Source organism: Rhineura floridana, chromosome 2 (genome assembly GCF_030035675.1).
Source record: "Rhineura floridana isolate rRhiFlo1 chromosome 2, rRhiFlo1.hap2, whole genome shotgun sequence".
NCBI classification, from domain to species: Eukaryota; Metazoa; Chordata; class Lepidosauria; order Squamata; family Rhineuridae; genus Rhineura; species Rhineura floridana.
Window position 1 is genome coordinate 164,012,652 of NC_084481.1, and position 21,488 is coordinate 164,034,139.

Consider the following 21,488-nt stretch of genomic DNA (forward strand, 5'->3'; position numbering starts at 1 on the left):
GGGAGGTGGGTGAGTGGGCTGTTGATAGGCCTAATTTGGGAGACTTCTGTTAACTGTATTGTTTTATGATGTGTATTTTGTATTTGTGTTTATTTTATTTTTTTGTGAGCCGCCTTAAGGGCCTTTGGTCGAAAGGCAGCATAGAAATAGAATAAATAAATAAATAACTGTCAATTTGTCAATTTAAAGTTGATGTTTGGATATTCTGCCCTGGACAAAATGTCTTGGGTCATCTCTGAACACTAGCCTCAGCTAAGGTTCACTAGGACAAATGATATGGGAAGACTGCCCAGCCAGAGTTCAGAAGGCTTGCTTCTTTCACCATGTGATAACTCTTCAGATGTGGCCACCTTTTGCTTGGGTATTGGGGGAGAGAAGGAAGCAAACTCCCAAAACCTGCCCAGTGTTCACTGTTCTTTTCTGTTCCTACTCTGATTTCGTTCAAAGTTTTCTGGACCTAGTGCTTTCAAGCAGGGATCCATTTTTGACATTTAGAGGAGGGAGGTAGTGGAAGCCATCTCTAAGGAGATTGGCACTACCAGGACAGGGCACATAGCCTGCTGGGAGCATCTCACCCAGCACACTATTCCCCAAAGATATCCAGCCTTCTGATTAGGCAGCCCCAAGTAGGGGCACTGATCTAGAGAGTGGGAAAAGATTTGGCCCTTCTGAGCTTGGCAAACAAAACTCTACTTGGAGGTCCCTCCTTTCTGGTTATATACAGGGACAGGGGCCAGCATCCTCAGATGGTTGTTGCAGCCTCACCACCTCAGAAGGGCTGACTGCTGACCCCTTAGCAACTGCTGCAGCTGCCTCTCTCCAGCACCTACTGGTTTCCTGACTTCCCAGGTGAATGGAAGCACAGCAGTGAGGCAAAGGAGCCAATACCACAGGTAATAGCAATACAAAAGGCAGGTATTGCTGGAGGTGAAGAGAGCTCACCAATGTCCTCATGCCAAGGGCTCCACATAACATAGTGTTGGTCCTGGTTTTGGAAGTTTGCTGTTATGTGCCTTCAAGTCAATTACGACTTAAGGCAACCCTATGAATCAGCGACCTCCAAGAGGTCATGGACCACCTTGTTCAGATCTTGTAACTTCAGGTCTATGGCTTCCTTTATGGAATCAATCCATCTCTTGTTTGCCTTCCTCTTTTTGTACTTCCTTCTGTTGTTCCCAGCATTATTGTCTTTTCTAGTGAACCATGCCTTCTCATGATGTGTCCAAAGTATGATAACCTCAGTTTCATCATTTTAGCTTCTATTGATAATTCTGGTTTAATTTGTTCTAACATCCAATTATTTGTCTTTTTCGCAGTCCATGGTATGCACAAAGCTCTTCTCCAACACCACATTTCAAATGAGTTGATTATTCTCTTATCCACTTTTTTCATTGTCCAACTTTCACATCCATACATAGAGATTGGGAATACCGTGGTCTGGATGATCCTGACTTTAGTGTTCAGTGAGACATCTTTGCATTTGAAGACCTTTTCTAGTTCTCTCACAGCTTCCCTCCCCAGTCCTAGCCTTCTTCTGATTTCTTGACTATTGTCTCCATTTGGGTTAATGACTGTGCCAAGGTATTGATCCTTGACAAGTTCAGTATCCTCATTGTCAACTGTAAAGTTACATAAGTCTTCTGTTATTACTTTAGTCTTTTTGATGTTCAGCTGTAGTCCTGCTTTTGTGCTTTCCTCTTTAACTTTCATCAGCATTCATTTCAAATCATTACTGGTTTCTGCTAGTAGTATGGTATCGTCTGCGTATCTTAAATTAATAATATTTCTCCCTCCAGTTTTCACACCTCCTTCATCTTGGTCCAATCTTGCTTTTTGTATGATATGTTCTGCGTATAGATTAATTAAACAAATAGGGTAATAAAATACACCCCTGTCTCACACCCTTTCCGATTGGGAACCAACCAGTTTCTCCATATTCTGACCTTACAGGAGCCTCTTGTCCAGAGTACAGGTTGTGCATCAGGACAATCAGATGCTGTGGCACCCCCATTTCTTTTAAAGCATTCCATAGTTTTTTATGATCTACACAGTCAAAGGCTTTGCTGTACTCTATAAAGCACAGGGTGATTTTCTTTTGAAATTCCTTCCTCCGTTCCATTATCCAATGTATGTTTGTGATATGATCTCTGGTGCCTCTTCCCTTTCTAAATCCAGCTTGGACGTTTGGCATTTCTCGCTCCATATATAGTAAGAGCCTTTGTTGTAGAATCTTGAGCATTACTTTACTTGCATGGGATATTAAGGCAATAGTTCGATAATTGCTGCATTCCCTGGGATCCCCTTTCTTTGGAATTGGGATATATATTGAACGTTTCCAGTCTGGGTGCCATTGTTTAGTTTCCTTATTTTTTGACAATTTTTTTGTCAAAATTTGGATAGATTCATTCTCAGTAGCTTGTAGCAACTCTATTGGTATGCCATCTGTTCCTGGTGATTTGTTTCTTCCAAGTATTTTAAGAGCAGCTTTTACCTCACATTGTAAAATTTCTGGTTCTTCATCATACGGTTCCTCCGTGAATGAATCTGTCATCCTGGCCTCTCGTTTATAGAGTTCTTCAGTGTATCGCTTCCATCTTCCTTTTATTTCTTCTCAGTCAGTCAGTGTGTTCCCCTGTTGATAGTTCAACATCCCTACTCTTGATTTAAAATTCCCTTTCATTTCTCTAATCTTTTGTAATAGGGTGGTTGTTCCCTTTTTGTTGTCCTCTTCTATTTCTATACAATAACTATTATAATAGTTCTTTTTGTCCCTACATACTAGTTGCTGTATTGTTACATTTAGGGTTCTGACTGTGTTTCTATCTCCTTTTCCTTTTGCTTTCCTTCTCTCTTTAACCATTTTAAGAGTTTCTTCAGTCATCCATTGAGATCTTTCTATCTTTTTAACTAGAGGTATTGTCTTTTTGCATTCTTCCCTGATAACGTCTCTGACTTCAGTCCATAGTTCTTCTGGTTCTCTGTCAACTAAGTTTAAAGCCTCAAATCTGTTCCTTATTTGATCTTTATATTCTTGTTGGGTGTTATTTAAATTGTATTTTGGCATTATGATTGCTTTGTTGTTCTTCTTTAGCTTTACTCTGATTTTTGATAAAACCAGTTCATGATCTGTACCACAGTCTGCTCCTGGTCTTGTTTTCACAGAAAGTATGGAACTTCTCCATCTTCTGCTACCAATTATATAATCAGTTTGATTCCTATGTTGACCATCTGGTGATGTCCACTTGTACAGTCTTCTTTTCGGTTGTTCAAAAAATGTGTTTGCAAGAAACAAATTATTGGCTTCACAGAATTGAATGTCCTTCTCCTACTTCATTTCTGTCTCCTAAGCCCCATTTTCCCACAATTCCTAGTTCTGCCACCCAGAGAGCTGTTTGCTAGTCGGGCGGGTTATAAGCTGAATAAATATAAATAAATTCTTCTCTATTCCCTACATTTGCATTCCAGCCCCCCATGATTATCAGCACATCTTGTTTTGGTGTGTGATCAATTTCCTCCTGTACTTCTGCGTAAAATCTCTCAAATTCCTTTTCTTCTGCATTTGCCATTGGAGCATAGACTTGGATGATGGTTATGTTAATAGGTTTCCCGTTTAATCTCATTGATATCACTCAGTTGCGTTGTAGCTCCCAATTGCCTTTGCTACATCACTTCTCAGTATTAAAGCAACCCCATTTCTTCTTAATTTCTCATTTCCTGCATAAAATATTTTGTAGTTGTCTGACTGAAAATGCCCCATTCCCATTCATATTAATTCACTCATACCAAGTATTGTAATGTTCCATTTCTTTCTTGACAATTTTGAACTTTCCCTGGTTCATGCTTCTCACATTCCATGTTCCTGTTGTGTGCGTCGTACAACTCCGGACTCTCCTTTTGCCTCTGTGTCCATCAGCCTCTGGGCTTCCTTTCGGCTTTGACTCAGCTGCGTCATTAGTCACAGCGCTACTCGTACTTGTCCTTTGTTCTTCCCCAGTAGCTCGGTGAGTGCCTTCTAACCTGGGGGTCTCATCTTCCAGCATTATCTTGTGTTGCGTTTTGGATACTCTGTTCATAGGGTTTTTGTGGTAAGAGATATTCAGAGGTGGTTTATCATTGCCTTCCTCTGAGTTTGGATGCATCTTAGTCTGGTGTCTCAGCTTGGACCATTCTGCCTTGGGTGCCCCTGCTAGGAGTTTAGCCTCTTAGTCTAGACTCCTGATGGCATTGCTCTTAGCTTCTTCAGCACTCTCAAACCCCCTCACCACATTAAGGTGTGCATCCTAAAGGGGTTTTTTGGAATTGAGATTAGTCATTTAGAGTAACATCTTTTCAGTACTTGCACATCTTGTTTACATTAATTGCATGAAAATAACTGAGGTATAGTTTTGAAATGTAACTAGCTTCCACAGGGTGAGCCAGGTAAGCAGGACCAGGACCACTCATGTGATGGTGGTATTATTTATTTATTTATTTAAAATATTTCTAGCCCACCCTTCTACCCTGTAATAGGGCACTCAGGGCGGCTTACAAAAATAAAATCAGACACATACATAATAAAATTGAAAACAGTAAAATCACAAAAACATTAAAATAAATTAAAATACATAAAATACTATTAAAATACATAAAATACAATACACACACACACACACACACACATACATATATATAGGGGATGGTACTAAAGGGACTACAAAGGTAAAATTTAACCTAGAAGGCATAAAATCAGTGTCAGGCTCTACCTTCAGTCCCTCCCAAATGCTCTCCGGAACAAGATCATTTTCAGAAGTCTCCGGAAAACCAACAGGGAGGGAGCAGAGCAGACTTCTTGGGTCAAGGTATTCCAAAGCTTGGGGCCACAGCTGAAAAAGCTCTCTCCTGCATACCTGTCAGTCTAATATTCCAGGCATGCAGAGGAGACCAGAGGCAGATGATCTTAAATCCTGGGCAGGTACATATGGGTGTAAGCGGTCCCTCATGTATATTGGTCCAAGGCCGTAAAGGTCAGACCCAACACTTTGAATTGGGCCTGGAAACAAATTGGGAGTCAGTGGAGTTGATAAAGCACAGGGGTGATATGCTCCCTGCACCGTGCTCCAGTTAACATTCTGGCTGCTGCATTTTGAACTGGAATTTCTGAACCGTTTTCAAAGGCAGCCCCACATAGAGTGCTTTACAGTAATCAAGCCTCGATGTCACCAATGCATGTGTCACTGTGGCCAAGTCAACTGCCTCCATGAACGGACGCAGCTGATAGACCAGTTTGAGTTGGCCAAAAGCACTCCTGGCTACCACAGCCATCCGATATTCAAGCAGCAGGGCAGGATCCAGGAGGACTCACAAACTGCGGACCTGTTCCTTCAAGGGGAGTGTAACCCCATCCAGAATAGGTTGCAACCCCGTCCCTGGTGCAGTTTTTCCTTTGACCAGCAGTACTTCCATCTTGTCTGGATTAAGTTTCAGTTTGTTAGCCCACATCCAGCCCTTCACAGTCTCCAGGCACCAGTTTAGGATGAGCACTCCCTGGAATCAGGTGGTAGGGAGAGATAGAGCTGAGTGCCATCACTGAAGCCTGATTGAAAAGGGTCTAGATAGTCCGATTCATCCAGAAAAAATTGGAGCTGAGCAGCCACTACCCTCTCAATCACCTTGCCCAGAAAGGGGAGATTAGAGACTGGGCAGAAGTTGTTAAGATCCGCAGGGTCTAACAAAGGCTTTTTTAACAAAGGTCTTATCACAGTCTCCTTTAACAAGGTTGCCATAGAATCTTCCCTTAGGGAGGTGTTCATTAAATATGCCAACCAGTCAGCCACTCCCCCTCTGGCAGATATGATTAACCAGGATGGGCAAGGGTCAAGGGAACAAGTAGTGGCCCTCCATTCTCCCAGAATCCTGTCCACATCTTCAGGCTTTACAAAACTGAAAAGTATCCATAGAAAAATGACTAGAGGAAGCTTTGGGGACATCTGGAACAACTGTAGTTAACGAGGAGTCCAAGTCAGTTTGAATATGAGCAATTTTATCTGCAAAGTGCCTTGCAAACATGTCACAGCGAGCGACTGAGGGCTCAGAGTCTAATGTAGGGCCAGATCCCAAAAGACCCCAGACCACCCGAAAAGCATCACCGGACAACACTGAGCAGACGCAGTGGTGGCAGAGAAGTGCACTTTCATCGCTGCCATCACCGCCACATGATAGGCTCAAAAATGAGCTCTAGCCTGTGTTCAGTTGGAAGTGGACTGAGTTTTTCTCCATTGTCACTCCAACCATCGTCCCTGCTGTTTCATCAGGCCCAAGGTTTGAGTAAACCAAGGTGTATTACGGGCCTTCCCTGGTGGGAGATGGCGCTTTGGAGCAATAGTGTCCACCACCTGGGTCACCTCCGTATTCCAGATATTGACCAGGGCTTTGGCAGTATTGCCAGCCATGCTCAGAATATTCTCCAGAGCATTCAGGAAACCATCTGGATCCATGAGTTTCCGGGGGCGGACCACCTTAATTGGCCCTTCACCCCTGCGAAGGTTACCGGGGGCACAAAATCTAAACCTTGTCAGATGGTGATCTGTCCATGACAACAGAGTCACTAAGAACCCCTCCACCCTCAGATCACCTTCTTCCTGTCCTGAACAGAAGATCAAGTGTGTGTCCTGCCACATGCGTTGGTCCAGATGCTATTAGAGACAGCCCCATGGTTGTCCTGGCAGCCATGAAGTTCTGAGCTGGACCTGTGAGTTGAACCTCAACATGTATTTCATCCAGGACTATCAACCTGGGGAACTGCAATACCAACGCTGAGACCAGCTCCACCAGGTCAGGGAGGAAGACTGTTGGGCAGCTGGGTGGATGGTACGCCAACAGAATCCCTACTCTATCTCCATGACCCAGTGCCAGGCACACACACTCAAAGCTGGAGGTGTTACAGACAGGGTACCTGACAGGGGAGATAGATTCCCTGCAGACAGTTGCGATCCCCCGTCCCCTGGATCTAGGCTGCTGGAGTGCCACAAAACCTGGTGGGCAGAGCTGGGAGAGACCTTCTCCGCCTTGGTCATTTAACCAGGTTTCAGTAATACAAGCAAGGTCAGCGCATTCATCCAGGATTAAGTCCTGAATTAAAGTGGTTTTATTAGTCACTGGCCTTGCATTCATCAGCAGGACAGTAAGATCCAGGGAGTTCCCAGCATAGCTACCAGTGTCCCGAGGGCTGGAAGGGGGGGGGACCAGAAGGGATGCAAGCATGAAGATGTCTTATAGCCCTTCCCTTGTAACTGCCAGTCTGTTCCCACCGCTATTATGTCCCCTGCCCAATATTACCTCAATGGCAGGCCCCATACTACTCCTACCCCATCACATGTTAAAAGAAGCCTGACACTGGGGGGGGGGGAAGCCTTGGCTAGAGATGGCTCTTACAAAAGGGAGCTCTCTTCCCCACCCTCAAGCAGTTGTCTTCTCCCTTGCTAGCCCCAACTGGCTTCAGCTGGCACCCAAGGCCTTGCAGAGGGTAGCAGTTGACAGCTGAGGAAGCCTGCAGATGGAGTTTTGCAGGAGGCCACAGCAGCAAGGTGTAGGTTCTGCTGGGTTTCTCTCACCTTCCTGGTAGTGCTCTTAACTCTTTCCACTCATTGTCATCCCAACAAGAAATCCCCTCAAGGTGTTCTTAGGGTTTTTTTTGAGGGGGTATGTGTGCACATTTTGATCCCAGTCTTGTTCCACCCAATGCAATTAATGTAATGTGTGGCTGACCTTAAGAGAGCTTTTTCTGAAATTGAATAACTGGTTTCTTTTCACTTCCTGTCACTACTAAGCTTTAATATATTTTTCTTGTTTGGGGTGGCATTTGTCAATTTTATTGTACAACATTTTGTGTGTTTTGAGTAGAAAACCAGGTTTGTTGTTGTTAATGTGCCTTCAAGGTTGTGCATCAGGACAATCAGATGCTGTGGCAGCCCTATTTCTTCTAAAGCATTTCATAATTAATAATAGTAGTTATTATAATAATTAATGAATAACTGAAAAGGAATTGCATCTTGGGTCTGTCTTGGAAATATTGAAGGTAGTAGCAGTAACGTGGTTAAGCAGTCTTCTCCACATCAGTAGTGCATGCTCCCTACCCAAACTCAGAATTATATCTCGTCTTCTTCAGTCATGTGTGTCATCAGTAGACAATCTGCTAAAAATGGCTTGGATCCTAACTTCCATTCCATGAATGAAATGGAGCTCCAGTTTACAAAATGGGGTTTTCATGTTTCCTCCTTTCCTTTGTAGCCTGTTGTGCTCCCACAAAACTGCTCCTGAAAGGTAGAGGACCCTCTGAAACAGAGTGCCATGAGACTTGAGAGCTTCAGAAAGAAGGGGAAATTGCCAAAAATGGGGGTGAAGGGTCCCACTATGCAGAACTGAATGTGCTTTTCATTGGCAGAACAGCAGCTTTGGATCCAACTCAATATTGACTACAGTAATTGAGAAGCACATCTGTTATTTAGCTGTATTTTTAGATGGCAATAGCTTTCCAACTGCTGTTGACCTAGAGGGAAGTTTGTTGTATATATCAAAAAGTAACTTGAATAATTTTGTATTCAAAGCTGTAAAATATGTTAGGTCTCCCATTACCACTGTTCTCTGTGTTGAAATGTACTGAGAAAGTAACTACTTATTGAAGTTTTCAGTTTTCTGCTTCATATAACTGTGAACCTGCTGGCTAATTACTTTGTCTTCCTCTTTATTTGGTCTAGGTATAAAGCAAGTTGAACAGTTGAACGTTTTTCCTCAAAAAAGATTTTTTTGATGTGTTAAAAGATGGCTACTTATTAAAATGGATAGATTAAGACTTCTAAGATGTCAAAAGTGATTGAACAACACTAGTTCCTAGAAGAGTTGCACCTGTTGAACATTTACCATCCATTACATGATCATAACTGGGATCTCATGCAACCTTTGTATTTTCTGGATAACTTTCTCCAGAAGAGAGTTATAAATGTAAAAGGCAGAGATGACTGTGTTTTCTTTTGGAGCTTACTAAGGATAAGCACGTTTTCCAATAATGACCAGTTTGAAACGGTCCCAGACTGAAAGGGCTGTTGCCACTGGAGTATCTGATGGAACACCTAAAGTCCATTCAGATGACTTCTACATGAGACGCTTCAGGTCACAGAATGGAAGCTTGGGATCTTCAGTGATGGCTCCAGTAGGCCCTCCACGCAATGAAGGGTCTCATCATCTTACTTCTACTCCTGGAGTTCCTAAAATGGGAGTTAGAGCAAGGATTGCTGACTGGCCCCCGAGGAAGGAAAATGTTAAAGAAAACAGTAGATCAAGTCAGGAAATGGATACATCAAGCTGCCTTGATAGTATGTCTTCAAAAAGTAGTCCTGGGAGTCAGGGGAGCTCTATTAACTTGAATGCTAGTGACTCTGTCATGTTAAAGAGTATCCAAAACACACTTAAAAACAAAACAAGACAACCTGAGAACCTAGATTCTAGGTTTCTCATGCCTGACGGCTACCACAGCTCCCCAAGGAAAGCTCTTCGCAGAATAAGGCAGCGAAGTAATAGTGACATTACCCTAAGCGAGCTTGACATAGATAGCTTTGATGAATGTATCTCACCCAGTTATAAATCTGGACCATCACTGCACAGGGAATATGGCAGCACCTCATCAATAGATAAGCAGGGTACTTCAGGGGAAAGTTTTTTTGATCTATTAAAAGGTTATAAAGATGAAAAGTCTGGCCAGAGAATCCCAGCCACCAGCAAATTCAGTGAACTCCTTATAGCTAGTGGAAGTAAGGGTTCAGGATTTTCTTTGGATATAATAGATGGACCCATAACTCAGAGGGAGAACCTCCGACTATTTAAAGAAAGGGAGAAGCCACTGAAGAGACGTTCAAAATCAGAAACAGGAGATTCTTCCATTTTTCGAAAGCTGCGTAATGCCAAAGGTGAAGGAGATCTTGGGAAATCTTCAGATCTTGAGGACAGCAGATCAGAAGATAGTGTCAAGCCTTGGACTTGTCCAAAGTGTTTTGCCCATTATGATTTTCAGAGTGTATTATTTGATTTAAATGAAGTGGCAGTTAACCGGCACAATGTGATCAAACGAAGGAATACAACGACTGGAGCATCTGCTGCAGCAGTTGCATCACTAGTTTCTGGACCGTTGTCCCATTCGGCAAGTTTTAATTCCCCAGTGGGCAGTACAGAAGACCTGAATTCCAAAGGAAGTCTCAATATGGACCAGGGAGATGATAAAAGCAATGACCTTGTAATGAGTTGTCCTTATTTTCGTAATGAGATTGGTGGGGAAGGAGAAAGAAAGATCAGTCTCACAAAATCTAACTCTGGATCTTTCAGTGGCTGTGAAAGTGCCTCTTATGAGTCTACTCTTAGCTCTCATTGCACAAATGCAGGAGTGGCTGTACTTGAAGTACCCAAGGAAAATCTGGTATTACACTTGGATAGAGTGAAAAGATATATTGTTGAACATGTGGATCTTGGTGCATATTATTATCGTAAATTCTTCTATCAGAAAGGTGAGCAGTCATTTATTATCTTGAACAACAATTCCTTACTATTTACTGCATATTCTCAAGGTATTGCCTGGACACAGGATATTCCTTGCTCATACTGTGTATTCATATGCACACTTAACTTTTGCAATTTGCTTTTTAATAATGTGAAAAAGATTTTTATAATTTGTGGTTTAGGAAAAGCTTTCTGACATATACAGGCCAACAGACAAAACCAAAAGGAACAATGTACATAAGATGCTGCAAAGGTTTTAAAAATATTTTGTAAATGAATTGAGATATATTTAAGAAAAACAATTAGGAGGGATTGTGAAAATTTGCAGGCATCTATAGCATTGTAATATACATTTTAAAACTGTTAAATTGTGATTCCTCTGAGAAAATGAATTTCATTATTTTAAAAAGGTTTTTCAGAGCAGCAGCCGATACTTGATTCTCCTTGCTATTCTAGAAAGGAGAGTATAATTAACATAATTCTGCTTCACCTTTAATACAGAATGTCCCCAGTTTGAGACTGCAGTATCTTTGAATGGCAGTGCTTGAAAAAGATAGAAAAACATGGGAATTTTTAATAGTAGGTTGGAAAAATGTCCACTGCACCTGAAATAGCTTTTGTACACCATTGAAATCTTGCAGTGAGCTTGTGAATCAGGTGATCATAGTTAGAGCTGGCAGCAGTTTCTGTGATCACAGTGATTCGAATAAGTAAGTACCACCAAAATCTCTAAAAATGTTTCCCAGTTGTATTTTTGCCTAGTTTATATGTTACATTTGTCCATATGAACATGTGTATATGAATGGTTGGAACTTGCTCACATTTAGAAAATAATTGTCCTATGTGAACAAAATCTTCACTTACTGTGAAAATGCAAAATACTGATTCTTTTTCTGAGATGGAAAATATAATTTTTTTCTCTCCTCCCCCCCCTTTTTTTTTTAATGCACAAGAACACTGGAACTACTTTGGGGCAGATGAGAACCTTGGTCCAGTCGCTGTCAGCATCAGAAGAGAAAAACCTGAAGAAATAAAAGAAAATGGATCTCAGTACAATTATCGCATCATTTTCAGAACTAGTGAGGTTAGCAGCATACGGACAATTTGAATAAGAAATGCAAATAAAATCTATTCTATATACTCTTTAAGATCTACTGCAAATGTGGGTTGAATCTTTAATACAGAAAATATCAAAAGATAAAATTACATTAGGTCTCTTTAAATTTGGGTATCTGTTTTTAACTGGCCTTTTTTAAGTTTGTAAACTTCTCTTGAATATATCACAATTTATATCTTGAATAGGCAGCCTGGTACTCTCCAAATGTTCTGAACTGCAACTCCCAACAATCCTGACTATAGGCCATGTTGACAGGCGCTGATGGGGAATTGTAGTCAAGGGAACACACCTACCATTCATTAATGCTAGGCCTGGTTTATACTTGATTAAACCATGGTTTGTTTAGCTAATGTATGACTTGTTTGAACATCTTAACCAGCCCAGCAGATTTACCATGGTTTATTTTCTGGAAACAAGCCATAATAGGAAGCTGTGATTTGTAATTTATGAATCATGGCTCATTTTAAATGGTGTGGTATTTCATCCAAACCCAGAAGTTTTGCTTAACCATGTTTTGCTTGGCCACTCTACCCCAGTTGCTCACCCAGCTACAGAGACATAAGGCCAGAGCAACTGGAAAATAAACCAAGCTTGGAGAAAAAAGGTGTGGCTTATTTGCTTTTCTGTGAGGTGGCATGTGTCTTGTTGAATGCAGAATAAATGTACTTACATTTTATGTAAATATTTTGTTCATGGCACTTGGATTGGTCTCTAAATTTTCCTACTATAATTTTACAAAGAAACCTCCCAGTTTTATAAAGTTCAATTATGTGTAAAGCAGGACCAAATGCTATCTTGTGAACACCTTTTAACAAAGAGACTCCAGTAAAAAGGAAGTTTAACTTTGCGTTAACTACAGCACGTAGGTGCTTGACTCAATGAAACAGAGCCATTTTGCACATTACTTGAAAGAAGCAAAAAGTGAATGTATGAGTAACTTATTTGCTTTCTGTATTTCTGGATAGCATGTCAAGGGAGAAATTCCTATGTCTCTCAGGAGTGAGATGCAAACCTTTTCCTTTGAAGCATCATGCAGATTGAACTTGCACAAGTTCCCTTTTAGATATTAGCACTAAACAAAAACAGCAGAGATGTGCACTTTATGGCTTTTCCTGCTTTTTGTTTATAACATCTGAGATTAGATTAAAGAACAGAAAGCAGGAATCTTCAATCAGTTCATCTTTGGGTTACTAACCTGTCCCCCATTGCCTATATATATATATATATCAGTAAATAACTTTTGTTTCCCAGCTTACCACCCTAAGAGGTTCTGTCTTGGAAGATGCTATACCTTCAACTGCAAAGCACTGCACAGCCAGAGGGCTGCCCTTGAAAGAAGTGCTTGAACATGTGGTTCCTGAACTGAATATACAGTGCCTCAGGTTGGCCTTCAACACTCCTAAAGTCACAGAACAGCTTATGAAACTTGATGAACAAGGGGTAAGTTCTAAATAACAAACTCAAATACTTTAGTGGGCCAGCACTACAGTGACATCTGTATATCTTTGTTCATTGTGTCTGGAAATTCTAAAGAAAGCTACCATGTGTCTGTTGAATGCTACAGAATAAAGTAATAGGTTTGTCTGAGATCTCATGAGCTAGAACTTCCTGCCAAAAAAGAAGTAGGCAAACTGAGAAAATAGATACTCCACATTATGTATTGTTTTAAGCAGATTTATTATAACCTAGCATGCTTATTTTTTCTTCATTATATAATAGTAGACACTGTGTAAGACTTGGATAAAAAAATTATGCCTTTTTACCCCTGCTCATGTCATCCATGACATATTAGGCACTATCATCATACATTCTTCCCAACAACGTAACCTGTTATGGTATTAGACCTGACTTTCTGATATCCGGAGGCTATTGATATTGCTTCTTTATATATTAAATTTTCTAACTTAATAGAAAGCTAGTCTTGTTTCATCAGCATATATTTATTGAAGCTGTATAAAGTATACCTCCGCTTCATCAATACTGATAGCAGGGTGGGGTACTATATAAGATAAAATAGCAATCAAATTTAATATGTAATCCACAATGAAACCCTAAAACAAATTAATAGTAATAAATACATATAAACGTGGATAGAGGCAGCTAAAAAAAAGGGCAGGCTACATAGTTACCCACACTTAAAATACTTAAGCAAGCGAACAAATTTTAACTTGGTGCTGAAATGATAACAGTGTTGGTGCCCAATGTATTTGTAAGGTGATAGCATTCTACCAATGGGGTACCACCGCAGAGAAGGCTGTGTCACAAACACCACAGAACAAGCATTCCTTAACAGTGGTATGCAGAGAAGAGCCTTGTCAATAGTTCTTAAGGCACAGGTAGCATGGTTTTGAAATCATCAACCCATCTTTCTAAGCTGCCTGAAAGGGTTGGGTTACAACACACTGCATTTGAATGGCTTCTGCCCCATTCTTAGAAGGTTGGACTCAGAAAATGGTGTTGGGAGGCTACAGTTCACCCCATGGCTTTTGAATTGTGTCTTGTTTCCCATGCTTTTTAACTTCTGCATGAAACCACTAGGTGAGGTCATCCAGAGATTTGTGCTGAAGCATCAATATTCTCAGGTCTACCTCTCATTTCCAACATCTGATCTCAGAGAATCTGTAGAAGTGATAAATTGGTGTTGAGTATCAGTTCAGGATGGGGATGATGGTGGTGGTAGTGATCAAGCTGAAACAACCCAGATAAGATAGAGGTGTTATTGTTCAGGAGGTCTGGCAGTCACATGGTTGGCTGTGGACCAGCCTGTTATCCTTGGGTATTGATCTTAATCTCTTGAACCACATTAAAAGTTTATATACCAATATAATCTTGCAGATTAGGATAGGAGTCGATGGTAAACTCTCATATAATATCCCAGTTTCAAAAGGAGTGTGACAGATATGTATCTTGACCACTTTATTCATCAATATTTGAACAATGTGGTAACTCTATTTTTTGTGTATGACCCTATTCTCTGGATTAATACTGTTTATGAAACATAAGACTTTTTTTCACTGAAATTGAATGAAAGCTGGTGCCAAAAATACAATAAAGTCTGTTTGGCTTGGCAACTTCTTCCTAATTGGATTGCACTCCCCTTGAAGGAGCAGATATACAGCTTTGAAGTGCTCCTTGGTCTGGCACCGTCTCTGTATGTCCAAATAGCGTTGGTGGCAAGAAATGTTTTTACTGGCTTTTACTTGTTTGTCATCTTCATCCTTGTACAGAGAAGACACACTTCAGCAGAGGGGGGTTATGTTTATGTATATGAGGGAGAGAGAGAGAGGGTTTCTGTGTCCATATCCACTTTTGGCCACACCACTACTGGCATGTGGCCCCTGGAGGATTGGCCAAGGGTGATACCCTTGAGCCCAAAAAGATAAGCCACGCCTGTCTTGGAAGATCCCTTAATGACTTAGAGCCAGGCTACTTTAGAGGCTTCTTGTGCCCATGTGAGCCAGCCTCTGCATCTGCATATCTGCATCTGAAGCTCTGCTTGTGGTCCCACTTCCTTGAAATCAGATGGCTTTTGACAGCTATTTGCCCTTTTCAGGGTGGCACCAGGATTGCAGAATATATTCTCTCTTCTCTTTCAGTATGTAGAATTTTTTATTTAATTCTGTTTCAGCGAGATGTTTGTTTTTTAGCTTTCTGTTTGGTGCACTTGGTTTTTAACCTGCATTTTGGATTTTATCTGCTTAAGTTTCAAACAGATGATTGTTGAAACTGATGACTATTTTAAGCTTTAACTATCTCACTGCACTTTTACTTCTGTAACCTGCTTTACATATTTATGGACAGAATGTAGGATATATATTTTTTAAAATCACGTTTAATACAGTGAAGTTTTGCAAAACATCTGCAAGGATCAGCTCTAGGCATGTCAGTTTCAAAAGTTAAATGTCAGATGTACATAGATCATATAACTATTTCAAGTGAAATTGCTTTTATCAGCCACAGACCTGAACTTAGAAGATCTGAGCAGGGTGGTTCATGACAGATGCTCTTGGAGGTCGCTGATTCATAGGGTCGCCATAAGTCGTAATCGACTTGAAGGCACATAACAACAACAACAGACATCTGAATAACAGATTCCTTCAAAATGCCAAACAGTGTCAGTTAAACTGGCCAGCTTAATAAAAATGTTTCTAGGCAGTTAAAGGACTTGCCATTATGTATTGGTAAAAAATCTGACCATATTAAAAGAGGACATCCTACAAAAGCTATATTCCCTCCCCCCTCCCAAATACTTGACCAGGCTTGGCAGCTATTGAAATAGGTGGAGCTGTTATCCTAATAAATGTTTTAATCCTTCTGAACATGCGTTTCTTTAGTAGTAGTGTTCATACATGGGACCAGAAATACTAGTTGGTTCAGCATATTTAGAGATAAAGAATATTGAAGCTCTAGAAACCACAAAAATAAGAACTAAGAAGTATTGCACAAGCAAAGGGAATACTAAAGCTAGTTATTTTTCATTTCACATATGCTATCTTACAGAAGTGACTTCTTTCTTAGATGCTGTAGAAATATCAAGGGATGCATAGGCTCATCGGTAAACTTTTAAAACTCTGACTAGTTTTGGATCTAATAAAAGTCTTTCTCCAATTATCTTTCAATTCAGCAAATACCATTTTCCAAAAGTCCTTCATTACCGCCCAAGTCCTTTACATGATGAAAAAGGCACCTTTTGCCCTGCATCCTCTACAACAATCTGGATTCATCAGCCAGGGATTCTGTATAAGTTGGAAACCAGTCATTTAGACCTGAGACTGCAAGTTTTCAAACATCAAAAGGGTTCTACTAACTTTATTACTAATCTTTGCGTTTGAAATGAAATGTACTGCTAGATTGTTGGCCAGTTGACCTTTGTCAGTTGCCCCCATATCCAGGTCCCCAAGATAGTCCCCTGGGAGAGAGATCACAACCAAAACTTTCACAGTTCTGTCTCCAATTTCAGACACTAATTAAATTTTATGTGGTGGGACAAGAAGATCTCAAATTAGTCCACTATCTATTTTTCTTAAGCCATTTTTAATATAAAGTGGTCTTTGTAAGTCCCTTGTTAAGTAAAAACGCAAAGTTCATGTTAGGGATCAGTATGGAAAGGAATGAAAATAAAACTGCCGATGTCATCATGCTGTTCTAAAAATCTGTGGTAATAAAAGACTTGGAATGCTGTGAACAGTTCTGATTGACTCCCCTCAAAAAGGATATTGTTGAGGTGGAAAGGTTTTTTAAAAAAAGACAACCAAAACGTTAAAGATGTTGGAGCAGCTCCCTTATGAGGAAGGGCTCCAACATTTGGAGCTTTTTAGTTTAGGAAAAAGGCAAAGGTGGATAGGGAGAAGTCTTGTAATACTAGAATCCGGGGCCATCCAATAAAGCTGAATGTTGGAAGGTTCAAGACAAACAAAAGAAAGAACTTCTTCACAGACTGCATATTTAAATTATGGAATTCGCTCTCACAAGATGTAGTGATGGCCACCAGCTTGGATGATTTTAAATGAGAATTAGGCAGATTAATGGAGGATGAGGCTAGTCATTGAGACTAGTAGCCACTGATACATTCTATCACCAATACCAATTTCTGGGTTTCACAAGTGGCATGAATGCTGTTGAACTCATGTCCTGGTTGAAAGCTTTCCATAGATATCTGGTAGGCCATTCTGAAAACAGGATGGTGAACTAGATGGGCCTTAAACCTGATACAGTAGGCTTATCTTAAATCTTTTCATGCCCTCCTCAACATTCTTTTAACTTATTGTTTTGATGAACTAAGCCACATGTTTAAAATCAAATGGTTTTCAAACACAAAAATATTACTGGTAAGTTAAAGTCATTGACTTGCATAGAAACATGCTTAAAGATCTAAAGATTTTTCTACAAGGTTAGGGTCTACAGTTTAAAAGCTATGCTTTTCTTTCATTCTCTTTGTATTTAGCATTCTTTTGGGGAAATTTTGAATTGGGAATGCTAGGAGCAGTTGTTGTGCCTTGTAGAGCAATTTGAAATACAACAGATTTAATGTGCATAGTGCTGTCATATTCATACTTACTTATCATTGTGTTCTCATTGTTAAACGGAGAGAGAAAGCACTGGTAAATTTTGGAAGAATGATTATTGTTAGTCTTTTAATGCAGCATAGATGCTGCATAACCTGATAAGAACGCAAACTTGAGTTTCTGTTTGTGTTTACAGCTAAGCTATCAACTTAAAGTGGGGATCATGTACTGCAAGTCTGGACAAAGCACAGAAGAGGAAATGTACAATAATGAATCAGCAGGGCCTGCCTTTGAAGAGTTTCTTCAGTTACTGGGAGAACGGGTTCGGCTCAAGGGATTTGAAAAGTACCGTGCCCAACTAGACACAAAGAGTAAGGCAACCTCTTTTATTCAGATTAATAAGACATAATTACAACAGTGGTCAGCAAACAGATTTGACAATGGAACCTATTGAGGAAGGGGGGATAGCCAGGCACGCCTCCATGCTTCCAGTACACTTTATCTTTTCAATGTGAATGTCTTGGAAACATCCCCATCTCAACAGCTGCAGTTCTTCTGAAAATTTGATTTTATGCAGTCCCTAGTGTTTATGGTCTTATTTTCTTTATGACCGTTTCTCTTCTTACTGCTAAATTTTTTGTTTGTTTCCTCAGCAGTATTCGCTATACATGGTGCTTCATAGAATAACCTAAGCAAAAGACAGGTCCCTGTCCTAAAGAGCTTATGACATAAATTATCTTCATCCTTAGTTCCTCTTCAACAATTGAAGTTCATTAAGGAGTGTCCCTGGCTTAGTTTATAAATCACATGGCTAAAATGCAATAAAGGAGTGGCCTTCTGCCAAGATCTTGAAAGAAAATGTATTTGGAGGGAAGGGGAATCATTGAAATTACTTCTGTAAGCACCTTCTCTCTGGATAGTCTTCCTTGTAAAACACACACGCCTGTAGTTGTGACATTTCTTTATGTGGTATTTAGATTGACCCATGTGTATCAAGCGCCATAGTTTATCTCACTTGCAGTATAGGATATTAAAGTAAAGAATGCATCATAAAAGAAGGAAAGCATTTGCAAACAGTGCAGTGAATTTCCTGTTGCCATGGTTTTAGCTATTACTGATGTTTTGTCTATAGGTAGCAGAGAAAGAAACTATTAAAACATGAAATAACCGAGAATATTTAAAAGCTGATTTGATATATTTAGAAACTTTAATAAATGCCAAAATCAGAAGTGCACAATTCAAATTATTATTATTATTTACTATAAATGACCCTCATCCATTTGTACAAGACAAGAGACCACCCCTCGAAAGACTGATGCTGGTTCTGATTCAAAAATGTAGACTTGGGGGGGATATCAGAGTACTAGGGACCAGATAAGGAACTGAAGGAGCCCTACAAAACATCTGGCCCATCATAGATCACCACTTATAACATTCCTCAGATAGGTGACAAGTTATGTAGGCCGGGATTAAAATATCAATTTATTGTTCAAAGATTAAAATTGGTGTGCGTGCGTGTGTGTGTGTGTGTGTGTGTGTGTGTGTGTGTGTGTGTGTGTTTAAAAAACTGAAATTGTAGCTGTTGTTTACCTGTGTGAAGGGGTTTTAAAAAGAGTCTGCTACCTAAATTATTTATCATATGTATTACTTGGGGGGAGGGGTTGTAACTTCTCAAGAAGCATATTCCCTGTATTATTTACCAACTAGTAGGTACTAGAGATAGGGGACCAGTTTGGTTTGCATTTTAATACTGTACTCAGTTTTCACACCTGCCAAAACAATACACAAATCAAAACACAGCTCTCCTTAGAAATTCACACTACTCTGAATTTTCCTGCAGTTCCACCCAAACGAATCATTTAAAAATGTGTATATTAAGGGAAAGTGTGCATAAAAATGCAAATATTAGTGAAAATAACATTTAAAATGCATTATGTTCAGGAACATAGTTTGTAAAAATGTATGTGTTACTAAAAATTATATACAGAAATATGTACTTTAAGAGAAATGCACACTAAAAGGCTGGTGAATTTTCATGAGGTCTTTCTTTTTAAAAATCACAAACTGATGCAGAAATGTGGCATAAAGAGATTAAGATTAGAAAAATGAAAAAGTGAGAGCAACCAGAATTGACAAATCAGTCCATCCCTACTAGGTACTACCTCATCTTCAGATTTTGCTTGCATTTTTCATATACTACTTATGCTGTTACAGGATGGTTATCCTAGCTGCATCTTATCACATGATGCAACTTTGCAGATTATGTAAAAGTAATTTATAATAATAAACTGGATTTTCTTGTTTTAATCTTAGCTGATTCAACTGGCACCCACTCTCTTTATACAACATACAAGGACTACGAAATCATGTTCCATGTTTCCACCATGCTGCCATACACACCTAACAACAAGCAACAGGTAAGAATCTTCTTCACCATGTATAGAATTCATGAGCCCATTTCAGATGTAACACTAAACTTTTGTCTAGCACTGTGTGAATAAGCAGAAGTAAGCCTTGGGCACACATACTTCGCCTCCCCATATGCCCCTAGTGCAGCCATGAAAGGGAGGTTAGAAGCATCTGTTTCCTGTTTTAAACTAACAAAAAATTACTATTGTATCTGAACTATGGGATGTTCTGTTATTTTAAATTATGGTTTGTTAACGAGCCATAGCCAAAAACCTTTATTTAATTGTGACTTGCTTGAACAAACCATAGTTTATGCTAACCAAAGAAAGTAGCAAATCTGCCGTAATTTTCTGCCATAATTTATTGTACTGTGGTAGACTTTGAATGTATGAACAATAATTACACAGATATAAAGGTGTATTTGGTATCTTGAAAGTATGAATTTGGTCCATTGCAGAAGAAATTTCATTATGTATGACACTGGACTATGTCTACAATTTTAATATAGACTTATAACTATAGTATTAGAGGGTTATTTCCTAGCAACAACATCTTTGTTACTTTGCTGCAGTCTTGCAGCTGAATCACTATAGACCCAGCAGTTTTGGAATTCTCTGAAATAACATTGCTCGCTGAGTGATAATGTTTTCTCCCTTTGCATTTATTTATTAAGATTCACCAAGCTATTTGATTTGTTTTGACGTAATAAGGAGAACTTCCATGTATACAGTAATAGACAAGTTGACTAGTGGTGGGCCTAAAATTCTGGAATATCTTTGGACAGAATGAACCTAGTGGCTAATTTAACGTTGGCTTCTCTTTAGGATACTTGAATTAATTAGCAAATCTGAATTTCCAACAAAAGCAGCATAACTTTTCCAAGATCAGTGCAACTCATTTGCTTTCACTTAAGAACTGTGTTGGAGTCAGAGAGAGAGAGAGAGATGGCAGTTTTTCCTCTGACGGTATAGAAAGGGTGTTTTTCCCCTTGGAAGTTTCCCTGCTCAAACTATCCCTTGCCACACAACGGAAAACCTTGTATGCAGACACATTGGATATTTGTCCTAAACTACTGCACTGGGAAAGAATGAAACCTCACATGGCCTGAGGGGAATCCTGTGGTTTGCTGAGCCTAGGACTAAACTGTGGCCTAGTTCATACATTTAGCTTGGGATGGCCTTGCTGTAGTATGTTAGAGGTTTTCTGCAATAACACATGCAAATGGAAGAATCTATCCAGATTTCGGGGGTGGGGGACAGTCCTTGCATGACTGGAAGAAACTGTTTCTGTCATGGACTGCATACCAGTGTTGGGTGGGACCAGAGCTAGTGTTGAGCAATGCCAGAGCCAGTAGTGTGTGCAGTTTCCCATTTTCTCTCTTGCTGCCACCCCTTCTGCCCTAATTTTCCTGTCCTTGCCACCCACATGGAATTAGT

The 21,488-nt window shown here is 39.9% G+C and overlaps 1 protein-coding gene across 8 annotated transcripts in view; it reads left to right on the top strand.

Annotated features, from left to right (window-relative positions):
• SIPA1L1 (signal induced proliferation associated 1 like 1) overlaps positions 1-21,488 on the top strand; it is a 240,839-nt gene that overhangs the window by 163,846 nt on the left and 55,505 nt on the right. For all 8 annotated transcript variants that reach the window (XM_061611192.1, XM_061611187.1, XM_061611186.1 and 5 more), the window contains 5 exons: positions 8,733-10,529; positions 11,475-11,605; positions 12,890-13,078; positions 17,840-18,014; positions 19,957-20,060. In XM_061611192.1, coding sequence (XP_061467176.1) covers positions 9,041-10,529; positions 11,475-11,605; positions 12,890-13,078; positions 17,840-18,014; positions 19,957-20,060 — 2,088 coding nt within the window. In that variant the 5' untranslated portion in view covers positions 8,733-9,040. The remainder of the gene's footprint in view (positions 1-8,732; positions 10,530-11,474; positions 11,606-12,889; positions 13,079-17,839; positions 18,015-19,956; positions 20,061-21,488) is intronic.